The sequence below is a fragment of the Aythya ferina genome, assembly GCF_964211825.1.
Source record: "Aythya ferina genome assembly, chromosome: 5".
NCBI classification, from domain to species: Eukaryota; Metazoa; Chordata; class Aves; order Anseriformes; family Anatidae; genus Aythya; species Aythya ferina.
In genome coordinates, this window is record NC_140301.1 from 12,644,872 (window position 1) to 12,668,005 (window position 23,134).

General features: G+C 34.0%; 1 protein-coding gene and 2 long non-coding RNA genes across 12 annotated transcripts in view; 2 read left to right on the top strand and 1 right to left on the bottom strand.

Annotated features, from left to right (window-relative positions):
• FUT8 (fucosyltransferase 8) overlaps positions 1-3,649 on the top strand; it is a 101,226-nt gene extending 97,577 nt beyond the window's left edge. For all 7 annotated transcript variants that reach the window (XM_084522119.1, XM_084522122.1, XM_084522121.1 and 4 more), the window contains one exon: positions 1-3,649. In XM_084522119.1, coding sequence (XP_084378245.1) covers positions 1-318 — 318 coding nt within the window. In that variant the 3' untranslated portion in view covers positions 319-3,649.
• Positions 3,168-23,134, bottom strand: part of LOC311438070 — a 27,021-nt gene continuing 7,054 nt past the window's right edge. The window contains exons 3-4 of the long non-coding RNA XR_014693912.1: positions 15,840-15,901; positions 3,168-7,338 (exon numbers count right to left, since the gene is read on the bottom strand). This is a non-coding gene — a long non-coding RNA (uncharacterized lncRNA). The remainder of the gene's footprint in view (positions 7,339-15,839; positions 15,902-23,134) is intronic.
• The window catches only part of LOC311438067, a 68,568-nt gene continuing 55,976 nt past the window's right edge, over positions 10,543-23,134 (top strand). For 3 of the 4 annotated variants that reach the window (XR_014693903.1, XR_014693904.1, XR_014693905.1), the window contains exons 1-4: positions 10,543-12,308; positions 12,850-12,945; positions 16,660-16,714; positions 18,944-19,086. This is a non-coding gene — a long non-coding RNA (uncharacterized lncRNA). The remainder of the gene's footprint in view (positions 12,309-12,849; positions 12,946-16,659; positions 16,715-18,943; positions 19,087-23,134) is intronic. The other variant, XR_014693906.1, reaches the window with a different exon arrangement.

The following is a 23,134-nucleotide window of genomic DNA, read 5'->3' on the forward strand; positions in this document are numbered from 1 at the left end:
GTTTGTCGAGTTGCCTATGAAATTATGCAGACATTGCATCCAGATGCTTCAGCGTATTTCCATTCACTGGATGATATCTACTACTTTGGGGGACAGAACGCCCACAACCAGATTGCTATTTATGCTCATCATCCACGAACTGCTGATGAAATTCCTATGGAACCTGGAGATATAATTGGAGTAGCTGGAAATCACTGGGATGGATATTCAAAAGGCATCAATAGAAAATTAGGAAGAACAGGCCTGTACCCGTCTTACAAAGTTAAGGAAAAAATTGAGACAGTCAAATACCCTACGTACCCAGAGGCTGACAAATAGAATGAAATGAAGACATTCAACAGTGATTCTCACTTCTAATTGGTTCAAACCAGTCAACATACTAACTAATGGTTTATATGGGATTTGAATTTGCATTTTAACATACAGTTAAAATCAAAGCCTTTGGTAATGAAACTGGAAAAGAAACTGAGAACAAATGGATGGGCTATTATCTGAACTTACTTCTAAACATTTTTTGTTATATGCACTCTCACACATGCACACACAAAACCACATACAACAGGAAAACTGTTGTTTTATACCTTTTGTCTCTTTTCAAGATTTGTCCCAGTCAGTAGTCTTACGTGAGCTTTGGGCTCTTTCCTCTGCCATTAATTGACAATAATGCTCAGACTTACAACACTGCCACATCGTGTAATTTGAGTGACATGAACATATTTTGTATGTGCAAAATTTAAAACATGGTGCCTATATTTGAAAGATTTGTGACCTTTTTAAAAGAGCCATGCCTATTTCACTAATGGGCAAAAGTCAATCTTCAACTGGTGTTACCGTGACCACTGAATTTGCTTCAGATTCAAATTTCAGACTAGATTTCTTTACAAGTTTATTTTTAGCATTCCATTGATTACTTCTCATCATTAATAAAATAAAGGATACATCCAACAATAAAATAGTCACTGTCTGTTAGGAACTTTTGTAAAACAATGCCATAAACAAATTCTTTAGTACTGAATGTTTTTGGACATTGCCTTTGATTTAAAAATAAAAAATGAAAAATGAAAAATAAAAAAAACAGAGAAGGAAAAAGTAGCTGAGCTGGAGTTTCATCAAATGTTTAAGTATGCATGTAGTACAACAACAGCTAGAGGTACTGTGGTTGTCAGTGGGTTTCAGCAGGATAATTTCAGTGGCTCAGTGTCTTACATCTACTCTTTAGGATTGTTCTTTTGCCCTCTCTGTTTTTCTTCTGATTTTTTTTTCAGGGTATTATAGATAGCTATGTATCATTTTGGCATTGAATCTAGTTGCTTTTAAGCAAAAATGTTCCAAGTTCTCCTATTTATAGATCCCACCAATTTAGATGTAATTTCAGAAGAATCAGTAGATGCCATTTTCACTGGATTAGTACTCAAAAAATCTGACAATTTACCCAGAAAATAGTAGATTCCAGTAAAATAGAAACAAAGGTTTTTTTTTTTGCATGACATTAAATTGTTAGTAATTCTTAGTGTTTTGAAATCTGTTGCTAGTATGCTCTTTATTAAGAAAAGAGACAATTAAAAAAAAATAATTTACAAACAAATTTGCAGATTTGATGAGGGGTTTGTATGTGTGTATATATATATAAATGTGCAGGATATTAAGAGAGTATTTCCAAATAGAAAGAACATTAATGGCATTTTACAGGTTGTAGTGCAATCAGATCTGGAATACTGGAAGTACAAAATATGTTTACTATTCAGGCACTGAAAAAATGCCACACTTTAAAAAATGTGTCTGGTTGACCTTAAGCAAAAGTTAAAAAGATATTTAATTATATTTATGAATAGATAAAGGACAATTTTGACACAAGAACAAGCAGATGCACTTGACCATGAATAAATGTTAGGCTTTTTACGCCTAAATTATTAAGAAGAAGGAAATCCCTGGAGGTGTGAAGTTTGGCAATAGTTTTCTAATTGAAATAGTGGTGTGCTAGGTAGAATTTGATTGGTATATAATGGAATTAACCAATTAGTTCTCTGTGATATTATTTTCAGGACAGATCCTGTAGAACCCTTCCAGTTATGTGTTCCTCAAGTGAAAGGCTATTGTGTGTCTTGAAAAAGAACAACAAAATCAAAGTTGAAAACTGCTGTCAAGAAAAAGATAAGTTGCCTGTTGCTAGTATTAAATAGTAATTTTAGTAAAAATGACAATAGATAATGAATATTTTTAAAGACAGATTGAAAAATAAAGGCAAATGAAAGAAGGAGTGGGCAAGAAATGCTAAAGTCATTTTTTTTTTTTTTTTGTGACTGAATCTGGCTAGCATTAACTACTATTTCTGTATTTCGGAACTACTGAGGAAGCTGTTTGATGTTAGTTTCCTATCTAAGTGATTCTGACAATTTTTCCACTAGTTTAAGCCAAACTTGTGTTTTTTCAGAGGCACAACTGTAAGCTAATTTACAACTTTTTTTTTTCCTTAAATTTGAATGGTTCATATAAATCCATTGTTACTTTCCTTTTTAGCTTGAAAAAAAAAAAAAAAAAAAAATGAACCCAAAAACATTTATTCCTCAATGATTACGTAAAAACATTTTATCTTTGGGAAATCTAATTTTTAATTATTTCCACACAAATATTACAAAATATATTTGATGGTTTTAGATTTTGAAAGTGTTTTATTTTGAAGTTCTTTAATTACAGCTTCAGACATCATAATTCCCAGCTCATTTATTTGACAGTAATGCAGAAATAGTATTCATAAATTAATTAACATATGAAAAAATCCTCTCTAGTCAGGTAAGTCAATTGAAAATATCACTGAAAAATATAAATAGCAGAACATCTAAGATGACCCCAGAAGCAAGAGCAGATCTTCTGATGTAATAACCAGAGAAATGAAAACACTGATGCTATAGAGGAACTACCCAAATTAATTTGTCAATTGCTCAGCTAACTATGAAGGTGACAAATTATTGGCAAGGTACCTGTGTGTCCTTACGTATTCTAAATATCTAGTGAATAATTATCTCATTGTCTTGAGAAAATGATAGTGAAATAGTATGAAATTATAAAATTACTGTCAATAATTAAGAAATGTATTAACGTAGATACTGTGACCTTATTCCCCTGGGTTGTATGATTCTCTAATGCTTACAATGCAGTACTTCTCAGAGGAAGAAACTTAGCAATAGGCTGCTTGCTAGATGCTTCTGTCTCTAGAGGTGTTTCCTTTCAGACAACTGGTTAGTTATGTCTTGGAATCCTGGGACCATGGGACAATAAAATAAACCTGATTCTTAGTGACACTGAGATTGAGGTAATATGAAAGGATCCATGGGTAAATGAAAATAAGATCTCAAAATTTTTATTGTAGCTCACTGAAAAATGAAATAGCAGGAAATAAATATATATAATTCTTAGATACCTGAAAGAAGACTGAATTTTTGAAAGTTGTAAACTCATTAAGATACCAGTCAGAATGGTTGCAAGCAAGCATTTACACATCTTGTTTGTTCCGTTCACTTTGTAGCTCTGCAGCAATCCAGTCATGTAATTTTTATCTCATACCAAACCACCAAGTCTGACATCCATACAAGACAGCCCTTATACTCTCTTAAGTGAGCTAATGTTTAATTAAATTTTTCTTCTTTAAGAAGCATTTGTGCATGTGTGAGTGTGTGCGTGTTGTGTTCATAAAAACAAACAACTACAACAAAACAGCAAAAAACCAGCAAACAGCATTGTTTCCTTCTTTGCTCTTTTACATTATCATTCTTACATTCTTTATAATAACTTATTTTCTAGGTAAATGTAGTCTCTGTAAACTGAAAATTCTAAATGCTTCTTACTAGCTGAGCTAACAAATCTTTTCTGAGTAGTTCAGTTAACTAGTCTTCTGTGACCTTGGTACACCTGGAGACGGGGGTCATCATCAGTTTGCTGCTGCTATTATACCACCCTGAGTTCTGTTCTTGATTTTCAGTCAAGCCTATGGTCAGATGTATGGGATTCACAAACCTCCTCTACTAACATGCTGTTCTGGTGACTTGCAGTGTTTTGGATTTGTTTTTGAAGGGTGATGTTTTATTCCAAAATTTTAGAATATTTATCTTCTGAGAAATGTTTTGTCTACCCCTTCTACCATGGAATTTTAAGGAAACTTGCAATTTCTTAAAAGATTTATCTTCTTTATTAGTTTTTCAGAAAAGATAAATGATGATATCTTTTTTTTTTTTTATGGAGAGATTCATAATCTAAAAATTTTCTATGGAACAGAAACGTATTTAATTTTCAGGAGAGGATTTTGTTTCTTTGGTTTGCAATTGAAAAATGTGGGTCTCATCTTCTGAGCTAGGAACATAATTGAATATAAAACAGAAAATTTTCTTTACAAATTCTCCTTGATAAGGGGAGGAAGATATTCTTCATGCCAATGGAGTAACATCTGCCATTTGGAACTTCTTCGAAACAATGAATTGAACTTCTGTTTTCCCAGGTCATAAGATTCTTTGCAATGTAATCTCTTGAGTGTTTGAAGAATCCAGGTAAAAAGCATTTAGGGAATTCTCCTTTCTTTAGGGAAGGAGAGAGTCTAATAAGAAGGCATGATATTATACTTCTAAGTTGCTGTATTAGGTTAATAAAACCACAGTATATAAACAAGCATTTCAGTTCTGGGTTAAGGACCTCTGCCAGAAGAATCATTCTGCTCCTTGCCAGAAATACTTAAAATTTGCAATCCTTTTTTGATTTTGCCTAATACTACTCCCAGTCATGTTTATAAACATTGCGGTAGTCATACTCTGGTCTTTGGCTGTTACTGTATTACATTTTTGTTCCTTATTGGGGTTGATGGAGTCTTTGTGGAAGGCTGCCAAAGGGCATAAACTTTATTTAGTTCACTTATTGTGTTGAATTAAAACTGCATTTAAAACTCACAAAAATTCCATTTGCCTAAAGCACCACTAGAATTCTCTTTGCAGACTACAGACTTATGTTAAGGTACCCTATACGTATCTACAAGTTTTTAGGTAGCAAGACGAGCAAAAAAAGTTATGTATAAATGTCAACCATAAACAGTCTGGGCTAGACTTCATAGCATTCTGTTCATTTCTAAAAGGCATGAAATATGACATTGCATGAGGTGAATAAGAAGATGGTATAAAATACCCAAGCCCGCAAAAAAATTGCTGGTGTCTGCCTGCATCACTGGTTGCATTCATTGTGTACGAGATTATTTCAGAATCAAAGTATGTGAGGCAGAGGTCTTTCAGTGTTACTACAGAAAACTGAGAATTCTTTCCACGATGTGTTTACAATAAAAAGTGCTGGTCTTTGCCACTTTTGGTACTGTGTACAAATACTTAACAATGCTGATGCTGTTTGCTATTTAGTAGAACCTTTATTCTGCATGATTATTTCCTTTGACTTGCTTGTCAGCAGAATCCTATTGCCACTTCACTTGAAGCAACGTTGGATTAATACAAAGGCATGCCAATAATTTGCACAAAAATGTCTACCATTGCTTAAAATTAACTCCATGCTCTTAGGCTTACTCCTAAGAAGACACTGCTGAGGGAAGGAGTCATCTCTGCTGGGCTATACAGTCCATGTTATATAATTGCTGTAACATACAAGTTTTACTTTCAATTTTGCATGATTTTTCCCCTTTCTACAGATTAAGAATATTATTTTTAAATTTATTTATGAAGAGTTATACTGAATACACTGAGACAAAGTCCCAACTATGCTATACTTTCTTGAAGAAGAATTTTAACCCATTTCCTCTAATTTTCCTAAAAACACCTACCAGTCCCAGCATTTTCACAGAATCTTCTTGATTGATGTTTTCTGAAGACTGTGATATTTTTATGCTCTTCCATTAACCCTGCTGCCTACTTGCATCTGAGCCTGGTCAGATGTTTGTATGAACATTTTTCAAAGCTTTCTGCTTAGTGGCTTTTGATTTCTTTGCTAATTGTTAGTGATCATTACAGGACCAAAAAAGCAAGGGACATCAAAAAATATTTGATTTTTCATAAAAATGTAAATTTATATTTCTTTCAATTTTTGTTTTTGTCCTTTTTTCTTTGTTTGTTTTTGTTTTCTTGCAAGATGCATTTTCCTATTTTCCTGAAATGGTATACTCAAGGAATCAAAGAGAAAACACCATAATCAGATGTAAGCATTCTAAACATTTATTAGTTATAAGGTATAAAAGTTCCTTGTTTAATAAGATTTGCTACTCACACCATGACAAACTTCTTGACCAGACGAAATATGTCTTCTCATAGCATACCCCATCATTTTAGTCTTCCTGCTCTCTTTCTTCGGCATTTATTTATTTATTTATTTGCTATAAAGAGCTGCACAATTCTTGGTGACTCAACTGCAAGTAGAGCCACAAGAATATTACATATTTAGCTGTGAGAATGCACTGAATGTGGAAACTGCTGTCCAGTTCAGTTATCTACAAAAGATCTGTCTCGAAGCCTAATGTGCTGGTATCTTTCCAAACAGTAGCAACCTGGAGGAATAGAAGGAAACCAAAAAGCAGGACACCCTACTTCCTTCTTCATGGGTGCGAAGGAATCTGGCATCTGTTATGTCCAACTAAGATGCTGGAAAGGAACTGACTAGTTGATGGCAGTAGGTTTGCCTCACTGCTTCAGCTTGTTGCTGCAGAACAATGTTTGATGAATTTATCATTTTAAATCTGTGGTCACTTTGTAACTTCTATAAAACCTACTTGATTTCACTTAAGAATAAAATTGTTATACTAAAGGAGTAAGTTCAGATTCGTGGGATTAAGCTGCCAAATAACATTTCTCCTTGCTTCAGATGGAGTTCATTTTGTACTGAAGTTTTTTTAAAATGATTTTTTGCTTATGACTATATTTCAATTAATTCAGTAAGGGTAAACAAATCCTGTTAGACTTGCTTGACCATTTTTTAAGCTGGGTGTCACTAGGTATACAGAGGCTACAACTACTGAACCTTTGCATAATAGATTGAGGACTGATGAATTCCTTTGCTTAATGTTTCTTTTGCTTATATAAGACAAAGAATATTTTCTAAATGTAAAATAAATTATATGTGCAGGATCTATCTACCTGTTCAGAATGTGTTTCTCTGAAGCTGCTGGTGTGTTATGACTGTTTTTTATTATGCCAATTCATATTATTGCCTTATATTCTTATGCTTCTGAGTGTGTTGCTCATTCCTTTTGTCCAGTGTTTAGGTTATAGGGTTTATGATCCAGGATTTTTCTCCCTCCTCCCGCTGCCTTTTTTTTTGTTTCCAGTGCTCTTGTCACAATTGAATCCTTGTCATTCAGTAGAATCCCTAGACAATACAGTAATAATAGTCATAAGATGCGCTAAACATTTCATCAATAATGCTCAGTTCAATTTGATTTTGTAGTGATTGCTTTTATTTCTGTTGCATCAATATTTTGTTTAGATGTTTATATTGATTGTTTACTGTTACGTGCATGAAAAGAAATTCTTAAACCAAACCACAAGCCTAAATATCAGATGTCAGATTCAGGAACGTAGTCTTAGCTCCTTCCTACATGGTGGTGATATTTGTTATTGTCAGCATATTTGTATGTTTGGTTCTGAAACAGGACAATGGTTTAAGAAATTGCCTTGTGTACTTTGCTGTCATTCCTTCTCTTGGATTTAGAAACTTACTGTATGCTGTGAATGTATTTCAGCGTGAACTGAAATAGATTAATTTATGCCAATGCTGATTGGATTGATGTATATTAGTGAGAGCTTTGAAAGTCAACATGGAAGTATACCTTTCATTTCGGTGCTTTTAAAATTATGTATAGAAGAGTCAGTGTAAGAACCAAGGGAATAATAGGCTTTTGTCACATTTTGTTGAACTGGCTAGAGCTTACTCATGCCCTTTTTTGTTCTCAAGTTAACATGTTGCATTAATATTCTGTGGAGAGATAAATGCTTACACCATTGCAGACAGCTGTGTCTAATAGAAAGGGATAAAATCTGTTGAAGAGTCTGGAAGAAACCTCTGGAAGATGAAGAGGATCATAGGATGATTTGGATTGGAAGGGACTCTTAGGAGGATCACTTAGTTGCAACCCCCTGCAGAGACACCTTCCACTGGATGCGACCAAAGTAATGGTTGGCTTGACATGAAGGTGTCTTAGCTTTATCTGCTGCTGATGTTTACTGAAGATCTTGTTCATATCTTCCTGATCTGTCCTTTCAGGATTCATTTGAAAGACACACATTTTTCCATCATGACTTCATGATGGATGGGTATCAGTTTCAGAACATACTGTTCTTTCCTGACAAGATCCGTCCTGTCAATGCATGTGCTCTGCTCTACTACCTCTATAGTGAACCAGTCTAGATTTTCCTTTTTCCTTTGCTGCATTGCTTAGTTGATTTTGATCTCCCATGAAAGTCTCCCTTGAAGCCTTTTTCTTCTGATAAAGACATACATGAGTTTAAAAAAAAAAAAAAAAAAAAAGTCTTGCTGATTCAAGTCTCATATTTTATTTCTGAGGTACCTGTAGTTTGCCTTGCTGACCTAGAAAACTACAACGTAGCTTTTTTCTTCTTTTCTGTGGCAAGTAGTAAAATCTGTCGCCAACAATTTGGAGTTCTTGGCACTGAAAGTAAGTTTACAGTCTCTGCAGGTATTTCTGGCTGGTTTTGCTTTCTGAGAGATTGGTGACCTCTGTGACAGTGGACATATGGAGTACTCAAAAAGTAGTTTGAGCTAATTCTACGTAATATGCTTTTTCCTACAAACATTATCACTGTTTTGCCTAAGTCTATTTTATCCAGCTTTACTTTGCTTTAAATTTTATCTTACAGTTGCAGAAGTACAGGGCAATAATGTTGTCTGTGCTTAAAAGGCAGTTGCAAATGAGTTTTCTAAGCGTGCTGTTAGTACAAGGCACAACAATGTTCATTCATCTCTTCATTTATGCAATTTCTTCCACAGCAACTTCTCTACCAGTGGTGCCAACTTGATTTCTTTGTTTCCAACTGATATCTTCCCTGTCTCTGTCTTATAGATAGAATGCTCTTCTACTCCATTCAAATCTCTAAAAATAAAACAACCTTTCATATGTATAAAAAAAGAAAATAGAACTAAAGGCAATTAAATTATCAATGCATCTGCTTTTTCATCAAATTTTATCTTTTATATATCACATTTTTAATTTTAAGCTTCAGAAGCAAAAAAAAATATTTTGCTATTGCTCAGAAATCAGCAATTCTTCATTCTGAAACAATAAATAATAGACAAAAAGGCTTATAGAAGGAGGGAAACCTTTCCAAAAGCAGTAGATTCTAATACAAACATATTAAAAAATAGAAATCCCATTAAAGTCCTAGAGGTAGAACTGCATGAAAGATTACTCTGAATGCCAGAGTAAGAAATAAACAGGATTATAATTTTTCCTGTTTTTCCCCTGTTGTTTTATCTAACTTGTCTCAGTTGCTTCTTATCTTTGAGGAATTGGCATTAATTTTCATCTTTTGAACTGAACAGACTCTTCGATATGCAGACTACATATCAGAACAGCTATGTGAAGTTTTATCTCAAGACATTTTTAAGCATAATAGAAAATGAGCCTGTTGAAGTTTTGTTATTGCATTTAATATTTTAGCATCTTGAGGTCTTCAGGTCGTTACCATTGTGTGGTGTATAACATGAGAGATAGAGCTTTAAGTATATCTGTCTGGAAAGACTACGATCAGCTGTCTATGCATAAGGCAATAGATTGGTATGTCATGTTAATTAATCATTTTAATTTCACTTTCAGGATGTGCAAGGTGTATGACTGTTCACTGCATAGCAGTAGGGCTAAAGAGTTTGTGAAATCATTGTGCATTTAACTCACATCATTATTAATGAAAAGTAGCTATGAGTAGCAACAGGTTTCCCTCTTGTCTTAGTTTGATGTCTGTCACTTGTTTATCATGTCACAGACTAAATGGCCAAAAAAATAAATAATAAAATCAATTATTACAGAAAGGTTCAAAGCATAGTTTAGTCTTATCTAGCAGCCACACAAATTGCTCTGGGAAAACTCCCCAAAATAGACAAAGAGCATCATACTGAGTTCAGAAAAATGTTGCTGCTCTGCAGTCTGTAAAATGTCTGTCTCAGGAATATTCAGGTTTCAAAGTGTACATCAGGACAGTACGTTGTGTTGTGCCCATTTATTACTGTATGTATGGGGATCTATTAATTTTATGCTACTCTGGTCTTCTGTTTCTTCATAATTCTTAAGAATTATCATAACATTTCAGAATCTCCTAATATTATTATAGAATTACATTATTATAATATTTATAATTTCCTAAAATTCACTGGAACAGGCTGCCCAGGGAAGTGGTGGAGTCACCATCCCTGGAAGTCTTCAAAAGACGTTTAGATGTAGAGCTTAGGGATATGGTTTAGTGGAGGGCTGTTAGCGTTAGGTTGGAGGTTGGACTCGATGACCTTGAGGTCTCTTCCAACCTAGGAAATTCTGTGTGATTCTGTGAAAATTATGTAATGTAACCAGTCTGCTACCTAAGCAAACATGAGTTTTCCAAATTTCCAAATGCATTTTCTTTCTATATACAGTAATATTAATGCTCTGGAATTGATGCATGCATCATCGGTTTACAATGTCAATATTGAAGTTAAGTATCTCTAGCATTTTTGCAATTGCAGTAGACATTTTTCCAGGAAGCACAAATGGAAATTGCCTAGATCAGTGGTGATTGTTTTCAGCAGTAGAATGACTTAGCTAAGTATCTGTTTGCACTGAAAGAAGACAAATCTTTTTTTCAAAGATGATTGGAATCTGTTTTTATTAGAATGCCTTTTTGATTCCAAAGTCAGGTGTGTTGATGTACGCATTCCTTACAATTCTCTGTTTCTGAGACTAGTCAAAAAATTGAGTAAAGCACTGCTTGTTCTGGTACTCTGTATATACACAGGACAAGCTCAGTTCCCAGAGCTGTTCAGATTTGCTGCCAGTTTCCTTCCCATATCCTTCAAGTACAGTGATTTTTTTTTGACTGAAGACGTAGTATTAGTTTCATATTCTACCTTTTTCATCTGTATGTAGTAACATTGCTTTTGTATGCATTGCTGACTGAGACAGACCATACTCAGTAAAAGGTTAGTCTGAGTACCAGGAAGAAATCTACAAAAAACAAAACAAAACTTAAATATGTAAATAGACATGAAAGGAATCTTTATTATTACTGTTATAATTTTAAATTACAGCTACTGCTGGTAATGGCTGTAGTTTTCTTTGCAGGCCTTGGGCTTTTCCTGGAACTTACTTGGTATGCACTTGCCAGCAATTAGAGTCTTTTGTCCTTCACAAGGCAGTATCCTTTGTCTTTATACTCTTTCATTAAATTTCTAAAAGAATTTGAACTTTGCCATGTGTTTTATGCATGTATTGTCTTTCTTAATCCTTTGTATCTGTATGATTTTAAGACTGAAATGGCTAGAATAGATATTTGAAAGTTTTGTTATGAGACTCCCAATACATTTGTGTATATACTCTGTGCTTCATCATTACGAGGTTTCCATTAAGTCATAATTAAAACCCCTAAAAACAGTGATAAATGTACACATAGTGGCCATAATCTTTAGTTGGTTTTGAATTAAGCTCTTCAAAATTTGTCTCTTGTGAGAGGCTGACAAGTTCTGTAGTATGCACCAGAAATTTTCAAAGTATGTATCCCAGATGTGTGGTAGAACGTAATCCTACGAATGGTCAGAAATACCAATGCTGAATATAATCATAGCACATTCAAATATTTTCACCACGCATACAAGAAAGTAACATAGACTTCTGTATAGACCTTTTACAAAGTATTTGGAACAACTGTTGTTCTGGGTATGTTTTCTAGTTAGTTATTCCTTCAGTCAGTACTAAAAAGGACTGATTTCTTACCTCATTTCTTAGTCATTTATTGGTTGAGAGAAAATGACAATTAATTAGGAATAACCACTTTAAGAAAGAGAAAAGTTAATTGTCTCTATCTAACAGCTTTACCTTTGTAACAGGCTGTTCCCATATGTATTCCACTTTTATCCAGCTTTCCACTTAGCTTTAGATTTCTGTATACCTCATGAAGTCTATAATGGAGAACAAATAAGAGTTGCATGTTTCCTTTACACTCACTGTGCATAAATGGCAGAAGTATATTTATGAACTGAAGGGTCTCAATTCTCTGACTTTAGGTGCAGGAATGCATGCCCAGCCCCAATCATTGCTCATGCAGCAATAAACCTGGAAGACATAAGCTTCCATACAGGTATGTGTGTTTTTTTTTATTATTATTATTATTATTTATATTTTATTTTATTTTATTTTATTTTATTTTATTTTATTTTATTTTATTTTATTTTATTTTATTTTATTTTATTTTATTTTATTTTATTTTATTTTATTTTATTTTTATTTTTTATTAAGATTTTGATATTGAGAGAGTTGTGCACCTTCTTTTCTTTTAGTAGCTGTCTTAACATGTATATTCTACTCTTCAATGTGTGATCAATGTTATGGATGTTTTAGTTACCAGCTATGACACTTTTGGACTGCAGCAGCTCTTATGGTTCCTATATTTGAGAGTTTAGGGCCAGAGGAGCAAATGTGTCCTCTGTCAGTTCTTTTCCTCACAATATAGGTTAGCAGTGCTTTCCACCAAATACATGGTTCCCAAACCCATAGTTACTGTGTTGTTTTTTTTCTTTTTTCTTTTTTTTCTAAGACATCACTGACTTTAGGGTTATTTATCCATCTTTGCTAGTTCTAGAACTTCCACTTATATATCATTCTGCCTATTTTATATTTAGGCTTTCTAATTTGGGAGAGTGTTGTTAGAGGAGACTGACTGCTTTTAAGAGAAACCTTGACTCATTCATCTTAGGATTTGCTCCCTTATTGTCCAGGTATTCACAAACATGGTGACCACTTTAGATGTCTGTGTCTATATGACAGTGTAAATAATGGATACTCATTAGCCCTGATCCTTTTGGTTCTAAGATCCCTATACTTTTCTGTTTTGGTCTTGCTGGAACTTGGGAATTGTTCAGGTATTTGCTTGAAAAGTAATATTCTTTCTCCCTCTTTATTAAAGTAGAAGTAATGCTATTATAAGGTACCATGGACACCTGAAGTACAGGTCTAGAGATTTTGTACTAGATATAAAGTTTAGTTTCAGTCATTGCTTAGACTAATCATAGAGATTCTAGTACTACATCAGTATCAGTGAGGAGGTAGCTGTATCTGTTACTGCAATACGGTCTTATCACTGAGTGAATTCACAGAGTTTGTTCCCTGGCTCAGCAGGATAAGCCATGCATGTTAGTGTGACTCAAGCCATTATCTCTTTGAGAATTTAACGACTTGGATGTAAAAATTAGATTAATCTTAATCCAAGTTTGTGGGAGATGTACGAAATGCAACTCAGCTGGTAGTTGGCTCAGTTGTACAGTAAAACCCTCACATCCAGCACCAATCTATATATTCTCATGTCTTGAGAGGAAAAACAGGATACATGTTTTTTGTATGGTTAAATGAGTAACTTGTGCATACATGTTTCTAGCATTAATCTTAATGATGATTGTTAATTTCTTTCGTCAGTTTATCACACTCATATTCATATTGATTCACCACTTTTCCAGTATCATTTGCTCAACTGTATTAATCATTTATGCATACTGTGGTTCTCTGTTTCTCTGTTTTCAGGATCCATATTGGTGTCTAGAAATTGACACTGATAAGGCTATAACTGCTAGGAAATGAGCTTAATTTGAGCATATATCTTATGAATGGAGGCTAATAGGAATCGACCTAAGTGTTACTCACTAAAAAAAAAAAAACATCAGGTGATGATTTCTGTTTGCCTTAGCCCTGACATCATTTAGGTTAGAGCAGTGGCAGACTGGCTTTTAGCTTTCAACCTGCTAGTGTGTAACACAAGCCTTAAAATATGTGAAACTCAAGTCTGAGTTCATACTGTTTCACCATTTAATGATATTAATAGTTTTAAAAGTTTTTAATTAACCAAAATGTTAATATTTTGTAAGTTTAGTCATGTACATTTCATCTATTTTTAATCTAAATAATTCACCATTTCTTATAAATGTGAGGTAGCATTTATAAATTAGAAATGGGAATAGGAAGTCTGTGCTGAATTGCATATCTCAAATAACAACCAAGAAAAAGTAGAAAGTATTTTTACTACTCTGATATATTTGTATCCTGATTTTATAGAAAATGAAACAAGTTAAAAAAAGAAAAAAAAAAAAAGAAAAAAGAGGAGGAAGAACTATGAAATGTGAAGATAAACTTTCGTTTAGATAAAAAAGATTGCCGTTGGTCCTTGATACTTATTTTGAGATGGCTTGATGTGGCTCACCTCATTTAGTCTGAAAGAGAAATTTATGTTTCTATTTCAGCTTCCAATAAGTGTTAGCTGTTTTCTAGTATTAGCACATTCTTCCTTGTCAGTAAAAGCACACATAGTTATTCCCATTTCAGCACATATTAACCCCCCTGTTGGAGAATGGTTCCCCACAGCATCACAGCTCAGAGAAACAGGTGTTTGACTAATGTTCAGTGAAGATGAAAACATTTTCCGACAGATGTTCAGAGAAAAAAAATCATTATTGCTGAGTAATTACAAATTAATTGAGTTTTGCTTTAATTGTGCCTTAGTCCATAAGTGTCATAAGATGATAAAGCTATAAGAAAAGTCCTGATTGTCATGCATATCTGTATCTCAATGGTCCACTGTCTCTACTTAAGTGCAATATAGTTAGACATATTTCAGATAATTTTAATGCACCATTGAGGATAACAGCAGTGATCTAACCATAGTAAAGTGAAACTCCTCATAACCTAATTAAGCCTTCATTCAGCTTAACCCTAGATTAAACCTATCTGTCTAACACTGAAGTCATAATTGTAATGCACTTGATACGTTCAAGATCTGGCTAGTTGTTCTTTTGAGAACACTCTTGAAGACTAAGACTAGTGTGAGACACTTTGTATTTTTAAACTCCTAATGGCTATCAAACATGAGAAAAGCTTTCTGGACCATCCAAAAACACCTATCTAATAGTGTTTAAACACTCATTAAATATGCTTATCATCTAGAATGGTGAGCCTTATTGAAGTTAGTTCAGAATTTTAGCCTTTTCTACTGGCATAGGTTATTTGTATATCAAAACCACAGGGAAAGTTTGTTTTTTTTTTTTCCACTAGGAAAGAAAATAATATCTTAGCAGATGAACTCAGCAAACAGCATTGTGTCCTGTGAAGGAATCCTAAGTGAATATTCTGTTCCAAAAGTGGAGAATTACCCAACTCTTTATTTGTGACAACTGCCTCCATGTCAAATAAATTGTAAGGGTGGAGTTAAGGCTATTTAGTTGATGCTTTAATTTGGATTGAGTAGAAAATTCTTCCACATTTGTACTTCATTCTAGAACAGGATTTTTCTCTTAAAGCTGGATGGACACTGCAAAACTGATAATAGTGGAAAAAAAGGTTAAGATACTACTTTAATTATTGAGACTGGTACATGAAGCTGATTATACGCTGGAATAGGATGAAAGGATTATTTTTATCTAGTGACTTTTCATAAATAAAACTGCAGACAAAACTAACTGTAGAGTATAGAAAGCAACCTACTCAATGTTTTGAGTATGAAGAAAAAAAATTAACAGATCTTGTTTTTAAATTTTCTTCTTACATTTCAAGATGTATTCTTACATTTGTCATTCTTACATTCTTACAAATGTCATTCTTACATTTCAAAATGTATATTGAAGCTTACCTGTGTTGAGTATAAGAGAGACCTTAACAATCTTGAAGGTCTTCAGAAACAGGCTGGGAAGGCTGCTAACAGTTGTTGAGAACAATGTCAGTGGCTTTAAATTTGCATTTAAAATAAAGCAAAAAAGGGGCAATAAACTAAATGAAACATTGCTCTGTGTTTAAAATACCAGTCCTAAGGGAAGAGGCAATATGGATAAAAGAATAGTGTTCGGTCAAAGGTTGGACTAGATGATTGTGGAGGTGTCTTCCAACCTAGGTGATTCTGTGATTCAGTAATATTTATCTAGGAAAAAGAGTCATGGTTGAGTTGGAAGGATTACTACTTTCCAGATGGAAAGTAGTCTAGACATATGTTGACCTGAGCTAGTGAGTACGTGATTCTATATAACTTATTTGCTGTGTTTTCAGTATTAGAACTGTAAAGAATATTTTCAAAGAGCAGTGTGAAAATTTAGGAAGAGGAAAATATAGCCTCAGGAAAGCCTGTTGGTTTCATAGAAAAGTTGGAGACAGGATAGGAAATCCTGAGAATTAAGATAAAAGAAACAAAATTGAGCACTTAAAGAAAAAACTGTGATCTGGGGTCATATATTATTGTGAAAATTTGCAAGTAATCAAACTTTAGATAAAATAAATATCAGGAGCTTAAATTGTTAATGAATATAATTAATAAATGCTGGTAGTTTGAAATGGTAGAAATTTACTGAAAAATGAAACGTGGTCACATTAGCTGTAATATTTTTATGTTATTCATTAACGACTGTATTCAGTGAAACACTTGCAGCAGCATAGTCAATTTTTTTTCTAATGATCCACAGCTTCAAATCACAGAAGACTGAGGCTGCAACTTTCAGGCAGGAGAATTCTCAGAAGGTAGGTGTGGTCACTGGATCACCAGTGAGCGTTGCTGTCTAGCACTTTAATCTTCAAATTCAGTTGTTGTTATTAGTGTTGATGAATATAGAGTGTAAGCAGAGGCTAAGTGGTCATGATTCCTAGTATTTACCTACTTGATCATACTGAATCCACTAGTAACATTGAAAGATTCCTGTGAAATGCCTGATGGAATCTAAGCAAAAAAATCATATTAGGGAGAGGCTTAGTAGAAAATGCTATTTACACTAATTTAGGCAAATTTGCATTTGTTTCTGATTTTGAAACAAATGCTGTGAAGGTTGACTGGATGCATACTTTTTCTTTTCTTTCTGTCATACAGCTCAGAATGTGGATAATTGTCATATGCAGGTATTACAACTTCTGATACATCAGTGAGTGAAGTCCTGGCTTTATTAATAGCAACAAGAATATGTTGGGTGAAGTTAGGTTTTCATGTAAGCTTTTTTTCTGTATATTCTTTCAGCTGCTTTTTTTGGGGAAAAAAAAAAAAAAAAAAAAAAGTAGGGATTTTCTGTTGTGTATCCCACTGAAAGTGTTATAGGTACTTGCAAGGTTGCTTCTCATGTGAAATGCAGACAAACCTTTCCAGATAAATACCTCTAAGTAAAATCAAATATAATTTTATTTTCTTTGCTAAGAATCTTGTAATCAAAGGTAATAAGTAAGATTTGATCCCTTATGCTTGTATAGGAGCTAAAATGCTGAACAAGGGCAGCTTTTCTGCCATTTTGTACATATAAGACAGTCCCAGCAGTGATTTTCAGCTATGCTGAGAGATGCTTTTCCTACCCTAAGTTTGACAATGGGAATGCTTCATGCATTAGATTGATTTGAGAAGAAAGCTTTTGTTGTTGTTCTTATTTTAGATTTCTTGAATTCCTGTTAATTTGCCATTCTAGATTAAGCATTAAGATATTAACCTTTGGTTTTATAATTCCCCTGTTTTTGTATCCATAGCTTAATGAATAGCTGTCCTCTGAACAAATGTCACTTTCATCAGTGCTATTTAGACTGACTGCAACTACTTTGTTTTTCTGTCTTGGAGGATGTAAAACATCTGTAGTAGCCACCTAACAGGAGACAGTTTGTTCTGTCTGTATCAGAGTTGGTCCTCTTCCATCTGAGACACTAATAAATGTGAAAATTTAATGAAGTGTAGAAAGAAGGGCAGTACTATAAACATTCTTATCTACCTGTGCCTGATACATCTTCTGTTTCAGTTACAAATCTGTTCTTATTTTTTTTCCAAAGTCAACTAATAATTGTCACTGAATTGAAAAAAGAATCAAAAAAAGTACCTTGTTGATTCCAACAGTCTGAAACTTAAACAAAAGCTCTCGTAAATACTCAAAATAGTATGATAGTGACAAAATATTTCTGACCTATTAAAGTTTATTGTCTTGAAAGTTAGTGATATTCTGTTTTTGTTACAAATCTTTCCCCTTTCAGTGTTTGTAATGTAAATGTTTTCTGAGTCATGTAGTTTACAAAATTAGAGATTATGCGATATAGAAAGGACCTTGAAACTGTACACAGATATTTAATTCCTTGTATTTATTCCCCATGCTGCATGTGTTGGTGTACAGGTTAACTCTCTCAGTACTTTCAATAAGAGTTGAATTTAGAACTTCATCTTTTCAGATGCCCTTACAAATGCATGAGACTAAGTAGATACGCCAATCAGCTCAATGCCTGTACCAACCCCATTAAGAAAGCAAGATGTGCAATTTGTTCTTTAAATGAAACAGTGAAAGATTTCCCTCCAGAATGCACCATAAACACTTTATACACCTTTATTCCAATTCTATTGTCATCTCTGTATGGTTCACAGGGCTGCATAATGAATACCTGTCCAACAGGACTTTAATTGATGGGACAGAGATCAAGTACATCTGACTACTGTTACCAGAGTCATACAGAAAGGAGCTATTTTGGAGAGCTTTTATTGCGCTCTATGTGAGAGGAGAAGATTAATAAGTCACATATATGCCTAACATTACATTTCATGTCAAATAAACAAAGATATGTAGATGAGAGTTTTTCAAGATTAAGTTATCTGAAAGTAAGGTAATGTGTTGTTTTTTTTTTTTCTTTTTTATTTTTCTTTTTTCTTTTTTTTCCCCAGAGCTCCTTTTCTATGGGGTTCCTAGGGCATATCGTCAGATTGAACATAAAAGATAACATTTGGCCATTTTTTTTTCCAAGAAAGATAAGATGAATATCACCAAAGAGAGGAAGCTAAAGTGATGGAGCTGAGACAGATGTGCCTATAAGAGATGTGAATGGGAAGGAACCTGTACCTGATAATGCAGTTTGAACTACAGAAAACAAGACAATGGATGATGGAGGTAAGTCTATACATCAAATTGTGTGTACTTTGTGAAGCTATGAGAGTAAGCACTGTCTGAGTAATGCTTTTTTGTTGTTGTTTTTTAATCCTCTCATTTCCAAAGCAAATTTTGACTGAGCAGCTGATTGAGTGTTACTTAGTTTGAATGTCTCATTGATAAACAAATCCTTCCAGGTGGCTAAGAGCTGCTTGCTCAGAACTGTCAACCAATAACATTAGCTTAACAAGCTTAGATAGGATACAGTGCTTTGCTTACAGTATTGGGAAATTAGGTATTGGAAAGTGAAGATCTTTTGAAACTTTTATTTTCTACTGCATAGAGGAATGGAAGCCAGAAAATCAAGTGTTCTCTGAATTGAGCCTTCAGATCATGTATTGAAACAAAACAAAATCATTCACTGATTTTTTGTTCAACACAGTAAATCTGTAGCAGAGGAAAAAAAGGAGAACTCTAGAAACAAGTTTCTTCAAAGATTTGATCATAAAGAATATGGAGAGGAAAGACAGAAGTAGTATCAGTTGTCATAGTTACTAGGATACATCTGCCTGAGATCCTGAAAGGCTGTCAGGTTGGGTAGGTTATGTGCTGTTTCATTTAGCTGTGTCTAGACATTAGCAAAGTTAAAAATGACACAGTTTTACACAATAAACATTCTGTCTGTCTTGGTCTGGCCTGACATACTTCTGTTAAGTAAGCACAAAGTTTGTTTGCTGTTTCATTTATGAAGAAGGACACAACATGTTTAGAAGATAGGCAGCAAAGACTCAGATGTAGCTAAATAGTTCCTCAAAATCTATAAAGAAAGCAGAAGAGAATTCATGGTCCATTTGATTTGTTGATTTTAATCTACAGTGAATTGACAGAATACTTTTGTCCTGCGGTATATCTGTTAAAGAAAATGTAATTGAAGAGAAATTGAAATAGATCATCAAAATCCTTCTTTCTGGTGTTTCTTCTTGGCAGATGTGCTAAATGATTATTCCTTTCTTCAGGTGATTAACTGTAAAAACTGACCTGCTTTTTCTTTACTACATGAACTAGGCAAATTGCCCATGCACTAGCAGAAGTAAAATAGATGTAGTCTCTGAAACATTGGAATTTGTCAGGGCTATTTATCTGGTGCTTTATTTGTATGTGCCATAGACATTTGAATTGGCACAATTTTAGTGATTTCACACTTCTACTTTCTTCATAGCAAATACAATTTATATTGGAAATGAGCAGACATAGTGAGAATTAATACTGAGGCTTTATTAATCTTTAGAGTGATTATATCCATTTTTATTTATTTATTTTTAACTAGTGCAACTATAGGTTCTCTAATTGTAAGCATTGCAAGCTAATTAGAATTACATCAATAATTCTGCAGAGGGCAGAGGTTCTAATAAGGAAAATCATGGGACTGGAACATTTCTAAACAATGCTATTAAGGTTCTTCTGCCAAGACCCAGTTAATGATACAGAAAGAGGACAAAAATAGATGTTACATTAGAGTTAGAGAAGTCAAAAGCTGGGCTATAAATAGCATACATGCCCCCCTGGAGATACTGTGGACAGATTCCTCTCTCCATCTCCCCTCCACTCTCAGTGATACTTCACTATTTTGAGATACTTTATTAAAAGAAGCAACTGTGGAAATAAAAAATAACATTACCCTGAATATATTCTCTGGAGTTTCATCTGATGGAGCTAGCTTCTTTTTCTATCCAATTCAACCCTGTTTCTTATTCATTATAACTTTGGAATTTGTAGGTGAATGAACATAGGCATAATAACTTAGTGGAGCTGGTTCATTTAAATTTCTAAATTTGTTGTTTGCTGTCCTCTAAAGATCAAACAAATCTAATAACATGAGTCTGAGTGATGTCAAAATACGACTCTTGCATTGTTGAAGCTGGTTATTCTTTAAAAAATACACAAGGAAAAATAATTAGCCCATGTCTAGGGACTACCACACAAATGTCCTTCAGTGAAAAATTACTTACACATTCAATACATTTTGAAAGGCATTATTAAAACATAATACAAAAATCTCTCAGAACACTGACACATGCCAGAGGGCAGATTAATGAGAGCTGGATAGCCACGTCACCTGCCTGATTTCTGTACTGAGAATTTGCTGGAGTTTTAAGAAATTGCAGGATGAGTCAATAATTTTTCATTGCCAGAGGTACAGAGTCTTAGAGTTTCTTCGACTTCCTGTTCAATATAAAGGGCAACAAGAGAAAAGCAGTCTTAGCTGCAGGGACATTTGTACCACTTCTGGCTGTAATACCAATATAGTTGTAACATTTGTCACCTGATACAGTAATTATGTGTATCTCTAAGAGGAGGTGCTTGGTTTGCTGTGGAGTATTGTGGATTCATATTCATGGTTGTTTAGAGTCAGAAAGATTATAATGGAAAATTACAATTAATTAAAAATTGACAAATAGCGTATCGTGATCAAAACTGATACATCTCACTATTTTTCTGAGCTCTTAAATAGTTAATATGCACATACTTGTTTAACGAGGAACACTGATAAAGCATTTCCTCTGCTGTGGTTGGTTTTTATCACAATACACTCAATTTTAACAAAAAGAAAAGACTAAATAGCCTGCAGTTTTCAGTGATGCTTATTTTTAAACTTCAGATGTGTCTCAGGTAAGATGCTATGAAAATATTATTTTTTTCCTCTGAGAATCACTCTGTTCTTTTATTTTATTTTTTTGCATTTGCTCAGCTGTTCTTAGCTCTGTGGTTGATGGAAGGGTTCCTTTACTTCTCTTCTAATTATTGACTAATGCAAACTGGTCACAATCCATAGTAAAGAAAGATTCCTGTGGAGCTGCTTGTCAGACTATCAAACTCAGCTCTCATCATTTGCGATGCAAGCTGCAGGCTGGCTCAGTATCATCATGTGGCTGTCATGTTAAAAGTTTGTTTGATGCAGCACCTGAATTTTAGGTGACTTTTCTCCCAACTTTTCCCACCTAAAAGCTTATCACTTGTAGCTAGTCGTGGAAATGTTTTGACAAACTAGCAGCTAAAATCTGTCTACTACTTCAGAGTGTTGATAGGGTTGTTACTGTAAGAGGAATGGCATTAGCTACCTGGGCCTTATCTAAATGATGTGGTTATTATCAGGTGATAGAGGTGAGTACATTTTTAAGTAGAAATATTTGGGGAGAGATAGGCGATGAAACCACTCTATTGAGTAGTTAAAGAAACTTCTCAGAGTATGTTATGGCAGTTTGAAGTGCTGAGAATGGCAAATAAGAAATATTTAATCAGCTGACTAGAGTTCTGGCCCTCATTTCTTCTGACTTATGGATGTTACTATGACGGTTTATTGAATATTCTGTATCTGAGGACAGTCATAACCTGTGTCCTACTATGCAAATAATTTTACTGAAAAAGAAAAAAAAAGTAGCTGGAAAAAAGTACTGTCCTAGGCATCTGTCTCAGTAGAGGAGATACAGACTAGTCTCCCTTCTCAATTCAAGATGCAGTTCCCCTTTGCATCTGCATTATTGTCATATTCCCATACCTTTATTTTAGAACAGAAAGTTGACACCATCAGCAATTTCCTCATATTCCAGACTTGCAGATCATTTGCTGGAGCTATAACTTTGCTGGCATTTTTGAATGGCCTTGCTTTTCCACTGTCCACTGGGGTTCCATTGTGAATCCCCTCCATGGAATTTCCTGCATGAGTCCTGTCAGCCACCTTTTTATTTTACTACTGCTACTTTTTCTTTCTTTCTTTCTTTCTTTCTTTCTTTCTTTCTTTCTTTCTTTCTTTCTTTCTTTCTTTCTTTCTTTCTTTCTTTCTTTCTTTCTTTCTTTCTTTCTTCTCTCTTTCTTTCTCTCTTTCTCTCTTTCTTTCTCTCTTTCTTTCTCTCTTTCTTTCTCTCTTTCTTTCTCTCTTTCTTTCTCTCTTTCTCTCTTTCTTTCTCTCTTTCTTTCTCTCTTTCTTTCTCTCTTTCTCTCTTCTCTCTTTCTCTCTTTCTCTCTTTCTCTCTTTCTCTCTTTCTCTCTTTCTCTCTTTCTCTCTTTCTCT